At 44.5% G+C, this 19,300-nt stretch overlaps 2 protein-coding genes across 4 annotated transcripts in view; both read left to right on the top strand.

Annotated features, from left to right (window-relative positions):
* The first annotated feature begins 1,319 nt into the window (after nucleotides 1-1,319).
* The window catches only part of LOC126176189 (uncharacterized), an 81,936-nt gene continuing 63,955 nt past the window's right edge, over nucleotides 1,320-19,300 (top strand). For 2 of the 3 annotated variants that reach the window (XM_049923331.1, XM_049923330.1), the window contains exon 1: nucleotides 1,320-1,363. The gene's annotated coding sequence lies outside the window, so the exon portion shown is untranslated. The remainder of the gene's footprint in view (nucleotides 1,364-19,300) is intronic. The other variant, XM_049923332.1, reaches the window with a different exon arrangement.
* On the top strand, nucleotides 16,790-17,965 carry LOC126176173 (52 kDa repressor of the inhibitor of the protein kinase-like). Its single transcript, XM_049923313.1, has one exon. The coding sequence runs from the start codon at nucleotides 16,790-16,792 to the stop codon at nucleotides 17,963-17,965; it is 1,176 nt and encodes a 391-aa protein (XP_049779270.1).

Genomic DNA, 19,300 nt, shown 5'->3' with positions numbered 1-19,300 from the left:
AATTGGTGATCCCTTGATGCCTCAGAACATGTCCTACCAACCGATTCCTGCTTCTAGTCAAGTTGTGCCACTAACTCCTCTTCTCCCCAGTTCTATTCAATACCTCCTCATTAGTTATGTGATCTACCCATCTAATCTTCAGCATTCTTCTGTAGCACCACATTTCGAAAGCTTCTATTCTCTTCTTGTCTAAACTATTTATCGTTCACGTTTCACTTCCATACATGGCCACACTCCATACAAATTCTTTCAGTAACGACTTCCTTACACTTAAATCTATACTCGAATTTGCTATTGGCAGTCTACATTTTATATCCTCTGTACTTCGACCATCATCAGTTATTTTGCCCCCCAAATAGCAAAACTCCTTTACTACTTTAAGTGTTTCATTTCCTAATCTAATTCCCTCAGCATCACCCGATTAATTCGACTACATTCCATTATCCTCGTTTTGCTTTTGTTGATGTTTATCTTATACCCTCCTTTCAAGACACTGTCCATTCCGTTCAAATGCTCTTCCAAGTCCTTTGCTGTCTCTGACAGAATTACAATGTCATCGGCGAACCTCGTAGTTTTTATTTCTTCTCCATGGATTTTAATGCCTGGTCCGAACTTTTCTTTTGTTTCCTTTACTGCTTGCTCAATATACAGATTGAATATAATCGGGGAGAGGCTACAACCCTGTCTCACTCACTTCCCAACCACTGCTACCCTTTCATGTCCCTCGACCTTTATAACTGCCATCTGCTTTCTGTACAAATATGATCCATGATTCTACAACAAATCTATGTCAGTGAAACTGGCAGGTAATTATGTGCATCCGATTTTCTCCCCTTTTTATAGATTGCTATGACCTGGGCCTTGTTCCAGTCTCGTGGAACTTCCCGCTGTCCCCATGATCTCTGATAGATGGTGGATGAGAATGGTGCTATATTTGTAGCATAGCCAACATATAATCTTACGGAGATATGACCAGAAGTGTTGAAGAAATTAGCTGTCACACACCAGTCTCTGAAAGAGAGTGAGGGTATCATGGTGGTGTCGATGTGAGGGATGCGGGCAGACGTTGCGTGATGCTTCGCCTCACTTTCTGGGCTCGTGCAGCACTTTCTAGCAGAAGCACGCGGGCAGCGGGCGGCTGCGTGAGCCGTATCGCGGAAAACGAGTTGCCGCGGCCACGCGATCCCCTGCACAGGAGGGAGACGGTGGGGCGCGCGGGTGATATCGCTGACTGCGCCTCCCGGAACGCGCCAGTCTCCAGCGGGACGCCAGTCCAGCCGCTAGCGACGCCAGCCCCTGCGAGCCTCGCCCGCCGCCCCGTCTTCTGCATGCGCCGTCTCTGTCACGGCAGACTACACAAGCGGTGAGTGTCCCACGCACTGTTGCGGTTTACGCATCTTCTCACAGCGGGCGCGCGTGTGTTGCTCGGTTGCTCTGTCAACGAAGCGGTGGCGCTGCAGCGACTGAGCCACTGGATGGCTCAAATGGCTCTGAGCACCATGGGACTCAACATCTATGGTCATCAGTCCCCTAGAACTTAGAACTACTTAAACCTAACTAACCTAAGGACAGCACACAACACCCAGCCATCACGAGGCAGAGAATGAGCCACTGGACTCGCCTTTCGGGATGAAGGAAGTTCATATCTCTGCCCCGCCATACTCGTTACGACCTTTTTATGCGCAAACATTTCAAAGCTGCTAAGGTATTTACTGTTCTGCAGCTGTATGACGTCGTCTGGTAGACTTCAAAATTTTAAAATGGTGTTTACCACATGTCTATAATTTAAAAAGGTTAGACGCTGTGTTCTGGGCTAGGTGACTGCCTGCCATACTCCAAACCGACTTCCTTTTACAGCACCGAGCATATACACTTTTACAAATCTTGGAGACAGATTCCTTACACCAGCACAACAAAAAAATTTCTTATAAACAAGCTTCCGAAAACCCTTCATTTTCGAGTTATTGATGAAAGTTTAAAAATTTAGATGATTGGAGCTTATCAACAGAAGCAATAACTCGTCGAATCGTGAACTGTCGGACCGTTTCAAAAACTCCCTGACGATTTCGAATGGTTTTGCAGACTTCCATGACACTTTACAAAGAGCTTCTGCATCCACGTGGTCTGCCGGATGGGTAAATCGTTTAAGGTGCCGCAGAGATAATAATCCGAGGGACAGAGGTCCGTCATGGGAGTGGCCTCCTCTATCTATTTGTCATGGTTGATACCAACCAGTGCATCTCGAAGACTGAGACTGGAATATGTTTCTTCTTATTTGCAAGGGCACGTCTTCTAGTAGGTCTTAGAGGGTGTTCTGATTAAAGTCCCTGTAGACAGCACCTGTAACAGCTGCTGAGAGAACAAATGGCCCAACCAGACCATCACCTACAATTCCAGCTCGCACATTAATCTTAAACTGATGCTGATATCTAGACTGTGTGATAAACCTTTAGCATTTCTTGCTTTATGCTTTTGTTTTCTTTAAAGTCAAAGAGAAAAGGTGAAGAGATAGAGCAGCGTAGAGCCTGTGCCTACCGTCATGTATTTTTGTTTTTCAGAAGTTAAGAAACATAAGATGTTTTATCTGTTCCTCAGAACGAGGAAGGACTTGCTCTCTGCTAGTGAACGAAGGTAGACGTAATCGGAGGTAGCCATTTTGGGCTATGTGAGTAAGTGAAAAGTCTGTGTTTTCTATGTGCATCGAAGAGAAGAATATAGTATTATTTTACCAACTGAAAGATTGTCTGAATCATTATTCCAAGTAGTACTGTGATAAAAAGAACTGAAGACCACCTGTGTACTTCGGAGAATTCACAAAGATCCGATTAACGCAACATGGACACGGTCAAGATTTTGTAGGTGGATACGGCGATCGGACATAGCAGTATTAATTGGTAAGCAAAATATACAGAGGGGAAAGAAAGTATTGTGCATGCAGAACCAGTATGAACTAATTGTCCGAGTGCCGAAAAAGTAATCTCATTAATTCAATATATCTAAAAAACTTTTTTAATTATATTTTTTATTATATTACAGAAATAAGTCTCTTTATTTAGGGAGACAGTATATCTGTACTACAGCATGAGGACTGCGATTGGCCCATATATGTTGGCTGTGGAAAACTGTTACTCCATCTCTTCCCAACGTGGCCTCGTCTATCAACAAAACTAAAGAGACAAACAACGAACTGGCAGTTTGTCCAACAAACCTTCGGCAGAAGCTCTTCTAGTGGGTGACCGGCAGGCGTACGGCCCTGCACACGCTGACCATGATTCGGACACATGGTTCCCTTGTGAAGAGTCCTCCAAACTGAATGTGAAGATTACCACACGCCAGAGCCACTTGTCGTGCTCAGATACCTGGCTCTTGTTCGACAGCCAGTAGAACGCGTTCTTCCTGGTCAGTCGTACGAGCAGCACGTGGTCAATAATCTGTGGTGCTATGGATCCTGTATCGACAATGCAATGATACACAGCAACAAACTTGCATGATACGGCTCTCTTCGGTCTGGAAACGCCGCATAATGCAGCCTTTCAGCCTCATGATCAACATCATTCGCGCGACGTAAAAATCGTGTCTCACAGCTCATGAAATGAATATCCTGCCATGCTTGAACGGAGAACTTTCACTTAACTCACTACCAGTAGTAAATGTACACAATCGACACTTTGAAGACAGAAGAATGATGAATGTAAACAAGTCTCCCTGGGAACACAACGTCATCTAAGATACAATGTGTCAAACGAAGGAATAGATAAGTGAAGCTGTTATGCTGTGCTGGAAATCCGTTGAACGGTAACTTTCATTAATAACTCGAAAACGATGGATTTTTGGACGTATGGTCATCTGAACTTTTTCCTTGTTTTGGTATAAGGAACCTATCCACCAAGTCTTTAAAATAATTTTTGAAACATTCTGTATAAATTACGGTATTCAAGTTATAGACTTTGGCGCCGTAAAACTGAGTGAGTTTCGAGTACGGCACGAAATCATCTTGTCTAGAATTCAACGCCAAACAGATACACGCTGAGGTGACAAAATTCATGTGACGGCGAAATGTTCATATACGGATGTGCACAATGTATAAAAGGTCAATGCATTGGTGGAGCTGTCATCTGGCATTCAGGTGATTCGCGTGAAAAGATTTTCGACGTAATTATGGTCTCACGACGAATTTAACAGACATCGAATGTGGAATGATAGTTGGAGTTAGGCGCATGGGACATTCTATTTCGGAAATCGTTAGGGAATTCAATATTCCAAGATCTACAGTGACAAGAGTGTGGCGGAAATACCAAATTTCAGGCGTTACCTCTCACCATGGACAACAAACAAGCAACACTGTGTGAACTAACCGCATAAATTAATGTGAGACGTACGATGAACGTATCCGTTAGGACAGTGCGGCGAAATTTGATGTTAAAGGGACATGGCAGCAGACGAGCGATGCGGGTGCCTTTGCTAATAGCACGACATCGCCTGCAGCACCTCTCCTCGGCTCGTGATCACATCGGATGGACACTAGACGACTAGAAAACCGTGGTGTGGTCATCTGAGTCCCGATTTCAGTTGGTAAGAGCTGATGGTAGGGTTCGAGTGTGGCGCAGACCCCACGAAGCCATGGACCCAAGTTGTCAACAAGGCACTGTGCAAGCAGGTGTGGGCTGTGCTTACACGGAATACACTGGACCCTCTGGTCCAACTGAACCGATCATTGAGTGGAAATGGTTATGTTCAGCCACTTGTATACCATTTGCAGCCATTCACGGACTTCATGTTCCCAAACTACGATGGAATTTTACGGATGACTGTATGCCATTTTACCGAGCCACAGTAGTTCCTGATTGGTTTGAAGAACATTCTGGACAATTCGAGCGAATGATTTGGCCACGCATATCGCCCAACATGAATCCCATCGAATATTTATGGGACATCATCGAGAGGTCTGTTCGTGCACCGATAACACTTCCGCAATTGTGAGCGGCCCCGGACTACAAGTCCAAAAAAAAAAAAAAAAAAAAAAAAATGCGTAAACGTTACTGTCTAAAATAGCTGCTTCACAGGTGATAAAAAGACAAGTAAGTTAAACTCATTTGAAACATAGTTTGGCCTTGATTACTATCATGAATGATATTTTTAAGTTAAATGAGCTCAGTGTTGAATGATTTGCCTTGAAAAGTAAAGTAGGCAGCAATGGTCACTATTTCTGCAGGGGACTTCTAACGACTTGTTGAGCCCATGCCACATCGAAATGTTCCACTAGGCGGGCAAAAGGAGGTCCGACACGTTATTAGGAGGTATCCCATTAAAGCGGAGGAGGTGAACAGGAAGATGGGGGTGGAGAAGATGGACAGAGAGAGGGAAGATGAGGGGATGAAATTAGAGGGGGAGGAGGACATGGACAGAGGGGTAAGGAACAGATGGACAGAGGGGGGGGGGGGTCGAGCGGATTGGCAGTGAGGGGAAAGGATGAGATGGATTAGTAGAAGTAGAAGACTGGAATAAATACAGACCCGGGCAATGCCGGTTTGTCAACTGGTTTTTATGTATGAAGATTTAAACTATGATATACCCCTTTTTAAAAATTTTAGTTGACAGACGATGAAATACAAGCGATACCACCAGGGCTATTTTCTTCAGTTCTTTTCTTTTTTACGTTAGGGATTGAAAACCCATGAAGTCAAGATTGCACATCAAATCTCCTTTATTGGCGCTAGTTAACAGTTACAGGTACAATACAATAAAAGAAGATATCATCTGCGAACTTGACTTCATGGGTTTTCAGTCCCTAACATAAAAATTTACGACGTATTGTGTATCTCCCGGTTGATCATGACAACTAACCTGAAAATTAAAAATATTTTATTTCCATTATTTCACTGCACCTTCCAGCTACTTCTCTGCATAGTCGCCGCTCCGACGTAGACATTTGTTGTAGCGTGGTACCAACTTTCCAATGCCCTCGTCATCGAAGGCTTTTGCCCTACGCATCTTAAAAGCTCGTAGTGCGCTCCGAACTGAAAAGCGTGACGTGACGCGTGCCGGACATATTAGAGACACTGACCAACACATCGGAGCAAAGTTTCATAGCATTTTCACTGTGGTTTTATTTTCCCGACCGATCGGAGGTTAAAATTAAATAGTCCTCGTAGCTGCAAAACAATAATGTTTGTAGCGAATTTGTGGTGATTATACGTGAATATGTACTTTACAAAAGCTGTGAACCACAACATAAAGAATGTTTTCCATACTGATTCATTACATCGATCATTTCTCTGATTCAGTTCGGCCAATCCACGGACCATCATGCAAGAAAGGTCGTTGTAGACTCCCTCTTCCAACCTTGTTCAGCTGAGTTGGTGTTCCATGTGTTATGACTTCTACATGACGGGATGATGAATTCCAACTTCCGTTATTAATTGTGCGAGAGTACCTCATACCAGTATGCTGTAAAGCTAAATGCATGTCTACTATTTTGTAAGTGTATGCGTAAAGAGGTGGAAAAAAAAGTTCGTCATAATTTCGTAATTTTTTGTGTTCGTTCTAGCGAGATAAATACCACATGATAATTTCAGTTCCCTCTCATTTGCTCTTTTCTTTTCCTCCAAATATCGTTCATCTTTTTATCGTGTCTTTTTTTTCTTTCTGAGAAGTTTACACCTGTTCTCTTACTGCTTCTGCCTTAGAATCCTTTTAACTTTAACACTTTTTTCTGAAAATACCTCTTTCTGACGTTGCTTCTGTTCTCCTTTATTTCTAAATCCTTTTTTAACTTCTCGGATCCAGATAATAATTAATTTCTATTGCGAGAGATACTTGAAAATCTGTCTTTTCAGCTTATTGTCATTCATCTTCTATATGTGGATAAAAATATCAGTATTTTTTTTCTTGTTGCGTCTTTTGTTTTCTTTTTCTATATTGTCATATATTTCGTGATTGCTTCTTAATTCCAAGCTTTCTTTGCTTCTTATTGAACCTAAAATTTTCCTCGTGATCCTTCTTCCAATACTTCTAGGTTATGTTATTTATAATTTAGTGCTACGCATCACTTTCGTAGTAGCATTTATTAGTTTTAAGAACATTTGCCAGTAGTATAACGTTTCTGCTAAGTAAGAGTAATATGATTGGGAAGCAGATATGGTAGCGTTATGAGAATAATTTTATCAAGAGCAAGAGTTAGTTGGCCTGGGAAAGACTGAGAAAGAGCAGGTGAAATCCAGCAGAACTACACTCCTGGAAATTGAAATAAGAACACCGTGAATTCATTGTCCCAGGAAGGGGAAACTTTATTGACACATTCCTGGGGTCAGATACATCACATGATCACACTGACAGAACCACAGGCACATAGACACAGGCAACACGATCGTAGAGATGCTGGATGTAGTCCTGTGGAACGGCTTGCCATGCCATTTCCACCTGGCGCCTCAGTTGGACCAGCGTTCGTGCTGGACGTGCAGACCGCGTGAGACGACGCTTCATCCAGTCCCAAACATGCTCAATGGGGGACAGATCCGGAGATCTTGCTGGCCAGGGTAGTTGACTTACACCTTCTAGAGCACGTTGGGTGGCACGGGATACATGCGGACGTGCATTGTCCTGTTGGAACAGCAAGTTCCCTTGCCGGTCTAGGAATGGTAGAACGATGGGTTCGATGACGGTTTGGATGTACCGTGCACTATTCAGTGTCCCCTCGACGATCACCAGTGGTGTACGGCCAGTGTAGGAGATCGCTCCCCACACCATGATGCCGGGTGTTGGCCCTGTGTGCCTCGGTCGTATGCAGTCCTGATTGTGGCGCTCACCTGCACGGCGCCAAACACGCATACGACCATCATTGGCACCAAGGCAGAAGCGACTCTCATCGCTGAAGACGACACGTCTCCATTCGTCCCTCCATTCACGCCTGTCGCGACACCACTGGAGGCGGGCTGCACGATGTTGGGGCGTGAGCGGAAGACGGCCTAACGGTGTGCGGGACCGTAGCCCAGCTTCATGGAGACGGTTGCGAATGGTCCCCGCCGATACCTCAGGAGCAACAGTGTCCCTAATTTGCTGGGAAGTGGCGGTGCGGTCCCCTACGGCACTGCGTAGGATCCTACGGTCTTGGCGTGCATCCGTGCGTCGCTGCGGTCCGGTCCCAGGTCGACGGGCACGTGCACCTTCCGCCGACCACTGGCGACAACATCGATGTACTGTGGAGACCTCACGCCCCACGTGTTGAGCTATTCGGCGGTACGTCCACCCGGCCTCCCGCATGCCCACTATACGCCCTCGCTCAAAGTCCGTCAACTGCACATACGATTCACGTCCACGCTGTCGCGGCATGCTACCAGTGTTAAAGACTGCGATGGAGCTCCGTATGCCACGGCAAACTGGCTGACACTGACGGCGGCGGTGCGCAAATGCTGCGCAGCTAGCGCCATTCGACGGCCAACACCGCGGTTCCTGGTGTGCCCGCTGTGCCGTGCGTGTGATCATTGCTTGTACAGCCCTCTCGCAGTGTCCGGAGCAAGTATGGTGGGTCTGACACACCGGTGCCAATGTATTCTTTTTTCCATTTCCAGGAGTGTAAAATGGGGAGAAAAATAAATGCGAGCAGAAGAGGAAAAATACAAAACACGACACAGAAACGAGGAGAGCCGAGAGGAGTGTTGATAATGCGACAGATATTTTGTTTCGCTTTTGGACAAAAACAACAGTCCTGGGATAAAACGAGAGGTAACCTATGCTAATGATGACAGGAAAGGCTTAAGAGTCTTTCCAAAGCAGCGATGTTTCCGATCAGATCCAGGTCTTTTTGTGATTCGTTCTACAGTGATACTGCTTAAATGGTAAAGGATATGAGAAAATATTTAGTTTTGTTTAGGTACAGCAAAGAGATTGGAGTCAGATACTGTATTTCAGCTTCAAAATTATTTCATACAGGAAGCAGGCTACTGAATCCTGCAGCTCTGTCAAGCACGGTTTTTAGTGAGATTTTTTCTTCCTCATCTCTTCGGACAAAAATTTAATAGCATTGTATATAATCACACATGCCTGATTGTAAAGAACTTTCCCTTCATTTATGGTGTAGGAAGACTGCAGAGCCATGTCAAGTAGTAAGGAGACGGCAACGAAATAGCTCCAAGTGTGCATTTCGTCAGGTAACTGCTAACTCAAGCAGCCTCCGCTTCGGAACCACGTCCCAGCGTTCACGACGGGAATGCATTTCTGTTCCGGTGTGGCGATATTCTGCTCACGCACTAGCACAAGTTATCAGTCCCGAAGATAGACTTCCATGCTTCGAGCTTCCAACAATAGTGTTTGTGCACGCCGATGTCGGTGCTCTATGGCGCACAGTTACCTGAGGTACCTCATATTGGTCGGAGACTTCTTACCGGTCCCCCCTCCCCCCCCCCTCCCTCCCCCGCACGCCAATCGGGATTGGGAATAAGTAAATTCTGGATGGTATGAGTACTGATTGAGTGTTGTCTAACACTCAAATGGCTTGTGATTTGGCGTATACCCGCTGATAGAGTCGTAAACGTCCTTCGAGACTCGATCCGGCACACGCTTTCAAACTTCCAGTAAGTTTCAAAGCTATAATGGTATTAATAAAACTGTAAAATACAGCGTTTTAAAAAATTAAAGGTAAACACATCTGGCTTAGGAAACTGCATGAAAACCTGAAGAAATTGGCGTAAATAAGCAAGAATTAAATTGTAGACAGAACAAAATTGAGAGATGGAAAGGTTTCCGCGACAAAACAGTTCCATAAATACGGGGAAAAATGCTCAACAGAAGAGAGGAGATAAAAAAGTGAATACATGTGCTAAAATTGAAGAAAGAGTGAAGCTTATTGTGAGAAACGTACGCCTTAGCTGGCGTGTAACGAAAGAAGAAGAAGAAGAAGAAGAAGAAGAAGAAGAAACTGTGCAATTCTGTGAACCACTTGGGAAGTGCTGCAAACTGATTACCTGACACAACAGCAAACAAACATTTCAACAACTCACAGAAACCTGTCTCCGTCTCCCGGCAGCGTTCGTTGCAGAGAGTGGGTTACAGCTAAGAGAACAGGCATTCCCAACCGTGTTTTTATACGACGATTCACTCTAGCTCCCTCTTGGCAAGACAGAAACGTTTCGTTTGGGTTCAGACTGTTATGGCTCTCTTTCGGTAAGTGTCTGACAATTACGAAAACTTTTGTTGAAATGTCAGTTGATGCAACCACTGCTACTTAAACAATGACATTATTTGACATATTCCTTTCGCTGGCTTTCGAGAGGAAAAGCGCGTGACATGTGAATAACTGATGCGCTGGTACTACTACCGGTCACTTTTAGACTCTTTTAATGATTAATGAAAACCATGTCAGTTGTGCAACTACACATTTATTGTGTTACGATCTGTTTTATTCGTTGAACGTCTTCAGGTTGCCTAGTTGTGTTGAAGTCGTGACATAAATGGTCTGGTTGTCATATGAATGTTAATGTCCTAATCCAGAAATACTGATGCTTATGATAAGTGGTTTTGGATTTGGTCTTTAACATTATAAACGACAAATAGACAATTTATGTCACGACGTCAGCATAACTCGGCAACTTGAAGATGTTCAACGAACGAAACCAGTCGTAACACAATAAATGTGTAGTAATAGAGCGGAGGTAGTTTTCATTAACCATTAACCTTAGTGTCAGATGTGGTTCTCAGCATGTTCAAGAGTATTTCGACTCCTTGTCACACCCATCTGTGCATATTCCGCGATGGTTTATCTAGCAGTCAACTACTGGAAACTTCCGATCATTGCTAAATTAAGACATTACCAGACAGTGACCCGATCTAAAGTCTCGTAATCAGCAGAAACTCTGAACCTCGAATGAATAGAAAGCTAGAACTTCTCAGTTAGGAATCTGACCTCAAAAAACAAGGTAATTCAGACGAAGGAAAATTTATAAGCTGTTGGTACATTTGATGTAATCATCAAAAATAGAGGGATAGTCGTTAGGCAAATTGTGGACTACCTCCTTATCACCAAATGAAGTGTTTGTCTCCAAAATTATCGTGGCACTATTTTTACACTAAAAGCACCAAAAATGTTGAATATTAGAGATTAATATTCTACTTGGAGACATTTTAATATTACATCTCGCCCCAGAGGCTGAAAGGAGATCAGCCACTGGCTAGCAGTTGGTTTCACTGGTGTCTTAGCTTGTTGTTGTTCACTTCCATGCACTCATACTACAAGGGATCCATGACAATGTGTATCACAACCAAGTCACTGCACTTTGAGTAACGGGAATAATCCAGTCCTCCTAGGCTGTGGCACCCACCAGTTCATTGCCCAATATTCCTACAATACTAACTAATTAACAGAAGAACATCTTGCATAGCTTCTGAGGCAGAGGAAGGAGACCTGGATCTTGCGGATTCCTTTATCAACTGGAAACATGCGCTGTATTATTTGTACTGAAATCAAGAAGTTGAAGCAAATCAGACAGTCCACGTCTTATCGGTTCCATTGTGCTCGAGAAAATACGTACCTCGGCGTTAAAAACAATGGCTTCTCAAGGTGAGCAGAATTTGAGAACATAGTCGGACAAAACCACAAAGCAGCCAAAATGTTCCTCATGCTTGTACCTATCACTAAAACTAGGAGTCTTATTATGGTAGTCATTTAATAATAAAAAAATCTCAGGTTGCAATTTTAATTCGGGGTATGCTTCTTTTCGTGCATTTAAATAGTTCCAGTTTGATTACGTCTCCTGTGCAGGATACAATAACAGATTCGTACTGAGAAATAAGAGTAATATTACACATCCCCGACAGCTCTTCGGACATGGAAGAACGACCGCAACTGTGATAAAGCGGCCGGCCGCGGTGGTCTTGCGGTTCTAGGCGCTCAGTCCGGAACCGCGCGACTGCTACGGTCGCAGGTTCGAATCCTGCCTCGGGCATGGATATGTGTGATGTCCTTAGGTTAGTTAGGTTTAAGTAGTTCTAAGTTCTAGGGGACTGTTGACCACAGATGTTAAGTCCCATAGTGCTCAGGGCCATTTTGTGATAAAGCCATAATTACTTTTTCTGTGTCTTCCGGTTTAAATATTATATACAGTATCTTAGCGGGCAATCTAAACATGGTATTTACCATTACAAGTTCATATGTTAACGCTTTATGAAACGCACACGTAAGTACGAGTAAGTAAGCAGCATGAATAACGTCGCTCAACGTTGTACGGCGGCGTATACTGGTCATTCACTGTCCAGCACAAACATAGGCAATCTTTGGTGAGACGCGGGTCTGATTCAGATACTTAAGCCCGCGGGTCGCCTCGTTATGACGCGACAATGACGATCCTAGCGTGTAAACTGTACGTCGGTGAGATTAATGTTCGCGGGGTAATGCACGGATATAAATGGCACCTCTTCCCCGACACGCCACGACGCCAACAAATTATGCCTCAAAATATGTGCTTTTGTGAGTACATTCATTTGTGTTCATCCGTAATTTCTTCCTTGGGCTGCTACAGGCGCGCGAGGCCACACACACACACACACACACACACACACAGTGACAGGAAACAATGTAAATACCTGAGTCATATGCTCATCATGGGGATGAGGACAGATGAGAGATTTTATTTCATACTGATATCCACATTTTCATGTAATACATTCACGCCAATTCGATACTTGGACCAAAACAGTCACGTTGTGTTACTATAAGAGTGTGGGGGGGGGGGGGGGGTCACTTTCAAGCTGTACTAGGTGTAACCCGTGAGGACAGTAGGGCGCATCGGAACCACTAGAGACTGAAGAAATTAACTTTATCATCAGGACTCATTCTAACAGCAGTCATGGTATTTCCAAGACAGCAATACATTCGGTGCTCAGACACGTTTCGCAAGTTGTGCAGTACGTATTAGACAAAAAAATGTTAGCGTTCGGAACGACGGGTCCTGCTCCTGGCAGAGTGAGGAAAATACGTAAGTGATACTCTCACGATCATATGTTACTGTAATAATAATAATACAAGATTGACAAGTCGAAAGTCACTGGCTAAAGACCGTAGTTTAGAAACAAACAAGTTGGTCACACAAATGAAAATGCTAGGACTCGTTCCTACTGTCCTGAAGCAAAGTTCAAATAAGGGTCCAGTTCTTTCATCTATGCACGGAGCTAAAGTTCCACAAAATGTTTAAGTTCTTCTGTCTGGTACGAAGTTAAAGTTACCTTGGAACAGTCTACAGTCGCTGTACTACAAAAATAATTAAGTCAATTTGTATGTCCTCTACAACCACGAAGAAAGAATCGTCCGCTGTGTCGCTGCGAACCAAAGCACTGTTCGCAGCAGTGGCAACTGGCCGGTGGCGAAGACAGCGCCGCCGTGGGGTGGACGTCCGAACTGCTGTCAGGGCTCGGAGTGAATTGCTGGCGGGCGGGCGTGCGCCAGCCTAAATACCGCCCGACGGTAGGATATCTTAGGGTGTATTTTCCGTCACGTGGATTGCAGAAGCAAGTAGGATCCTATGACTCTGGCGGCGTTCTTATTTTCGCCTAGCGGAAAAAAAACCAGGAAGTCTGCTACCCGGCAAAAAGTGGTTGCCTGTCAAGCCGGCAAACCGCGACACTGCGGCGTATGAAGTGTTGTCGACCTTGCGGATGTGACGTCACGATGTATCAGATTACATTCATTAACTGTAAAAACTGCTCTAGAATCCAGCATTTGCAGTCAGCATCATATAAAAGATTAGATCCCCCAGTTGCAGGAACGTAATTAAAATGCATTTTTAGTATATGTAAACTGAAAGTGGAGAAGGGTAAAAAGAAAAGGAAACGGAGGAAATCACTGCTATCAGCTGCGTCAGCACATTACTCGGATTTAGCGGCGACGAATGGAAATGTGCACTGGAGCGGGATTCAAACTGAATCTGCTGCTTACTAGGCAGGTGCGTTAACCACTGCGCCACAGCCTTAGTGCAACTGCGCAGACTACCTCAGCACGCCTCACGGCCGTGCCACATTCCCACTGAGCGCCACCTGTCCGCACTCCCTGTCAATTTTCTCTTCGCTCTCTGAGATTCCCACAGATTCGGACGTATTTGTTCATCCGCAACGAAGAAGGTGGGTCCATTGCCCAGCTACGCCTATCAAATTTTCCCCTCTCCCCCTTCAATTTCAATATAATGTACACTCCTGGAAATTGAAATAAGAACACCGTGAATTCATTGTCCCAGGAAGGGGAAACTTCATTGACACATTCCTGGGGTCAGATACATCACATGATCACACTGACAGAACCACAGGCACATAGACACAGGCAACAGAGCATGCACAATGTCGGCACTAGTACAGTGTATATCCACCTTTCGCAGCAATGCAGGCTGCTATTCTCCCATGGAGACGATCGTAGAGATGCTGGATGTAGTCCTGTGGAACGGCTTGCCATGCCATTTCCACCTGGCGCCTCAGTTGGACCAGTGTTCGTGCTGGACGTGCAGACCGCGTGAGACGACGCTTCATCCAGTCCCAAACATGCTCAATGGGGGACAGATCCGGAGATCTTGCTGGCCAGGGTAGTTGACTTACACCTTCTAGAGCACGTTGGGTGGCACGGGATACATGCGGACGTGCATTGTCCTGTTGGAACAGCAAGTTCCCTTGCCGGTCTAGGAATGGTAGAACGATGGGTTCGATGACGGTTTGGATGTACCGTGCACTATTCAGTGTCCCCTCGACGATCACCAGTGGTGTACGGCCAGTGTAGGAGATCGCTCCCCACACCATGATGCCGGGTGTTGGCCCTGTGTGCCTCGGTCGTATGCAGTCCTGATTGTGGCGCTCACCTGCACGGTGCCAAACACGCATACGACCATCATTGGCACCAAGGCAGAAGCGACTCTCATCGCTGAAGACGACACGTCTCCATTCGTCCCTCCATTCACGCCTGTCGCGACACCACTGGAGGCGGGCTGCACGATGTTGGGGCGTGAGCGGAAGACGGCCTAACGGTGTGCGGGACCGTAGCCCAGCTTCATGGAGACGGTTGCGAATGGTCCTCGCCGATACCCCAGGAGCAACAGTGTCCCTAATTTGCTGGGAAGTTGCGGTGCGGTCCCCTACGGCACTGCGTAGGATCCTACGGTCTTGGCGTGCATCCGTGCGTCGCTGCGGTCCGGTCCCAGGTCGACGGGCACGTGCACCTTCCGCCGACCACTGGTGACAACATCGATGTACTGTGGAGACCTCACGCCCCACGTGTTGAGCAATTCGGCGGTACGTCCACCCGGCCTCCCGCATGCCCACTATACGCCCTCGCTCAAAGTCCGTCAACTGCACATATGGTTCACGTCCACGCTGTCGCGGCATGCTACCAGTGTTAAAGACTGCGATGGAGCTCCGTATGCCACGGCAAACTGGCTGACACTGACGGCGGCGGTGCACAAATGCTGCGCAGCTAGCGCCATTCGACGGCCAACACCGCGGTTCCTGGTGTGTCCGCTGTGCCGTGCGTGTGATCATTGCTTGTACAGCCCTCTCGCAGTGTCCGGAGCAAGTATGGTGGGTCTGACACACCGGTGTCAATGTGTTCTTTTTTCCATTTCCAGGAGTGTATTTCAATGGTTAAAGTGCATATTTTGCTTACCGCAAGTTGCAGAAGCTGATAAAGTGCTATCGTTCCAGAGAAAATGGCTAGAAGAAAATGTTTGACTGGCCTACAGCAGCAATTTAAGTGGCGGATTTTGCAAAGCTTCCGTTCTCTTCAGAAGAGACGAAGGAGGCAATAATGGCGTAACATTAGGAAGACTAGTGAGTAAACCAATGAAAATGTGTAAGAAAGCAACTGAAATTATACACAATCACCGAGAGAAAGACTATCATGGTGACTAGCAGAAATTTGTGCATATGATTGAAGGGAAGTCAGCGAATATCCTAACAAGAATGGATGAGGTTAGAAAGAGAAGAGGAGTGGACGAAAATTGAAATAACTTATCGCAATTATAAATACAATAATGTTATATGGAGCCCAATCTCTGTCTTTACCTGCAGTTTTGACCAGCTAGTATCACCCAAGTTATTACCTGATGTCTCAACACATTTCCTATCATAATGTTCCTTCTTCTTGTCAGTGTTTTCCCTATTCTCCTTTCTACGACGATTCTGCAGTGAACCTCTTCATTCCTTACCTTATCAGTCCATCTAATTTTCACTCATCTGTAGCATCTCATCTCAAACAATCTTTACATTCAGACTAGTTGCATGGCAGAAAGGCTATAACCCAGACCTCTGTTTTGTCTCCCATGATCTAACGACCAGCCAATTCCTACATCAAGAAAAGTCTTGTCAGACTTCCCACACAGCCAACACAGACCCGTTATTCCCAATATTTGCTTATCCATCCCACTTCACAAGCACACTTTCATGCTGCACTGAAGTTTCGAATGGACGCAGGCGATGAAATATTAATACAACACATGCAGTCGGTCTCAAGAAGTGCCATTTATATCAGTAACACAAGACAAAATGATTTAATAGAGCGCTGCGCTGATGTTATTACTGGAAAAATTATTGATTCCATAAAGGAATCGAAATTTTTCACCGTAATAGCAGACGAGACAACTGATATAAGCATCTCTGGACAATTATCGCTATGCATATATTTCTTTGACGCTGAAGGTAGACTTGTAAAGAAAAGATTTTCTAAAATTCGTTGCTGTTACTGACCTGACAGGTAAAAACTTAACGAACACCATCACGCAAATAACCTTGGTGTAGATTATTGCCGAGGACAATCCTATTTCAAGTAGTTATGTCACAGGAACAGCCATTAGCAATTTACTGTAACTGCGATAGTCACAGGCTCACTCTTACACTAAGCAAAGCCTTTACTCTAGGCGGCTTACGAAATCCTATAGATATAATTGGTTCAGTAGAGAACTTCATCAGGGAATCTACTCAGCGACGATATTTATTACAAGAAGAAATACAGTCATCTCTACCAGCAAAAAGGATTCACACAACAAAGAAACTGTGTGAAATACGTTGGGTAGAGAGGCACGACGCTATCCTGCATTTTCGAGACATCGTTTCTAGCCCAACTATTGCGTTGCAGAAATTATGTAACATTCGCAGTGGAAGCAGTAATGCAAAAATTGTATTTTTCTTAGTTCGTGTTGTGCAGCCATCAGAATTTATTGCAATTTTATACATACTTGCCAAAGTGCTTAGGTTAGCATTGCCACTTGTTCGACAACTGCAAGACAAGGAAATCGATCTATTCCAAGCAATGCTGCTCATGGTAGCAGCACACGAGAGCTTGAAAGAACTTCATCAGGACAGTATTTTACACTTCCATCCTGTCTTTAAGGCAGTAGGTGAACTTGTTGAGAAATTTGTCCCTGAGATAAAAACTCCTAGAACAACTGCGTTACAGACGAATCGAACGAATGCCCCAGCTGAGTCACGCGAGGAATACTTTAGAGTGGCAAACCGGATCCCTTTTCTAGATTTTCTGTGTAATGAACAAAACTATAGATTCCCCAAAGCACACCTTGAAGCCGCTTGTCATTTAAAGAAGCTAATACCGATGTACGTTTCTGGTGAGTCCACTGGGGAAGTGCTGAAGAGCGTTGAAATATACAAAAATGGTTTGCCGTGTTTCACAGTTTTGAAAGCGGAACTGATGATCTGGAATCAGTTGAGGAAAAAACAAGGCCTCAAGCCAGCCTCTCCGAGTTCATCTTGTGTTCCAAACATGGCAGCCGCCCTTCAGTTCCTATTGATTCTGCCCATCACTACTAGCACAGCAGAAACATCATTTTCTGCGCAGCGATGCATAAAAACCTATCTTCGTAACACCTTGGCGGAAAACCGACTGAGTGGCTTAGCTTTGATGCACATCAACAGGAACGTCCAATTTATAGCAGTAGTGCTAGAAGTCCTCTATCGAAAATTTAAGAGAAGGCTGAACTTGGAGTATTTTTGAGAGTGCAGTATTTTTCAGAGTGTATCTTATGTTATAACTATATAAAATGAACGTGCTTTGGTGCAATTAAACAAGTAAAATTTGAGTAAAACAGTTCAGCTGATTTAAATTTATTACAAAGTCCTTATAAAGACCACTCTGACCTTAACACAGAAGTGTCCTTTCATAGACGGATACACTGTGCTCTGCTGTGACATGGATAATTATTGACATGAAAGCTTGTGCCCCTCCCCCACCCCAAAGGAAAATATTCTAAATCCGTCCCTGTTCCTCATGGATATAGAAGAGAATATATCCCGGGGTAAGATAAGAGATATCAACAATTTAACAGGAGCAGAGACACTGATATTGCAGATGAACTTCTTCACAGCCTTGGTGATGCAGGGAAAGTGTCCTAGTCTGAGACGTAGAAAACTTGAACTTCAAACATTCAAGGAGGAAAGTCTGGTTCTTGCTTAGCATAGTGGGTGGCTCTTTTAATAAATCTGAAGTCTGGTATTTCAGTCAGTCATATTGCTAACCACATGGTAAAAACGTCCAGATTGTTCAGGAATGAACAGCATACCTCCAGAATCAAAAAAGAGCTAGCAAAGCTAAAAGCTCAGTCTCCAAGCGATTCAAAATTTTCTTCCTCATTTACTCTAGATGAAATAGAGATAACTTTAGCAGAGGTTAAAAGTGGTAAGACTGCAGAGTCTGATAACATCCATCCAGAATTTTTATCCCATCTTGGGGAAAATGCAAGCTGGCCGACTCGCTTCTTTTCTATTATTTTGATGACTGAACACTTCCAAAGGAATTGAAAAATACAAAAATTGTGGCAATCTTAAAACCTAAAAATCACTGTATCTCCTCCAGAATTTTCTGCCAATTTCCCTACCTGGTTGCACGTGTTAGCTCTTGGAGAGACTTATTTAAACAGAATTAGTTGTTGTGTTTTAGAACACATTCCAACAGAACAAGCGAGATTTAGGCCTCACCGAAGCTGCAGCGAGCTTGTACTAGCTCTGAAAACGTACATAGAGGCCGGTTTCCAGGAGAAACTACACATCTGTTGCCTTTAGTTCTCGCACCTCTCATGCTCAGCCTTTGTATTTCTGACCTTCTAAAAACATCTTCAAGAAAATTCTACTGTGTGGACGATATCGCTCTGGCTTGTCAATCAAAACAGCTTGGTCGGTCAGAGGGAACACTAGAAGAGGATATGTAACGAAATGGAGACTGAAGCCCAGTAACAGTCAGAGCGAGGTTTGTGCGTTTCACCTCAACAACAACTAAGCTAACATTGAGCTAAGATGCAATGTGATGTCAATATTCTCCGTCACAACAAATACC

Source organism: Schistocerca cancellata, chromosome 3 (assembly GCF_023864275.1).
Source record: "Schistocerca cancellata isolate TAMUIC-IGC-003103 chromosome 3, iqSchCanc2.1, whole genome shotgun sequence".
In the NCBI taxonomy this organism is placed as follows: domain Eukaryota; kingdom Metazoa; phylum Arthropoda; class Insecta; order Orthoptera; family Acrididae; genus Schistocerca; species Schistocerca cancellata.
Note: the sequence above shows the minus strand (reverse complement) of the source record. Positions and strands in the feature narration are given on the sequence as shown.

Bases quoted from the DNA above. Each gene is read 5' to 3' on its own strand.
- LOC126176173 (XM_049923313.1), top strand. From the start codon at position 16,790: ATGTCACAGGAACAGCCATTAGCAATTTACTGTAACTGCGATAGTCAC.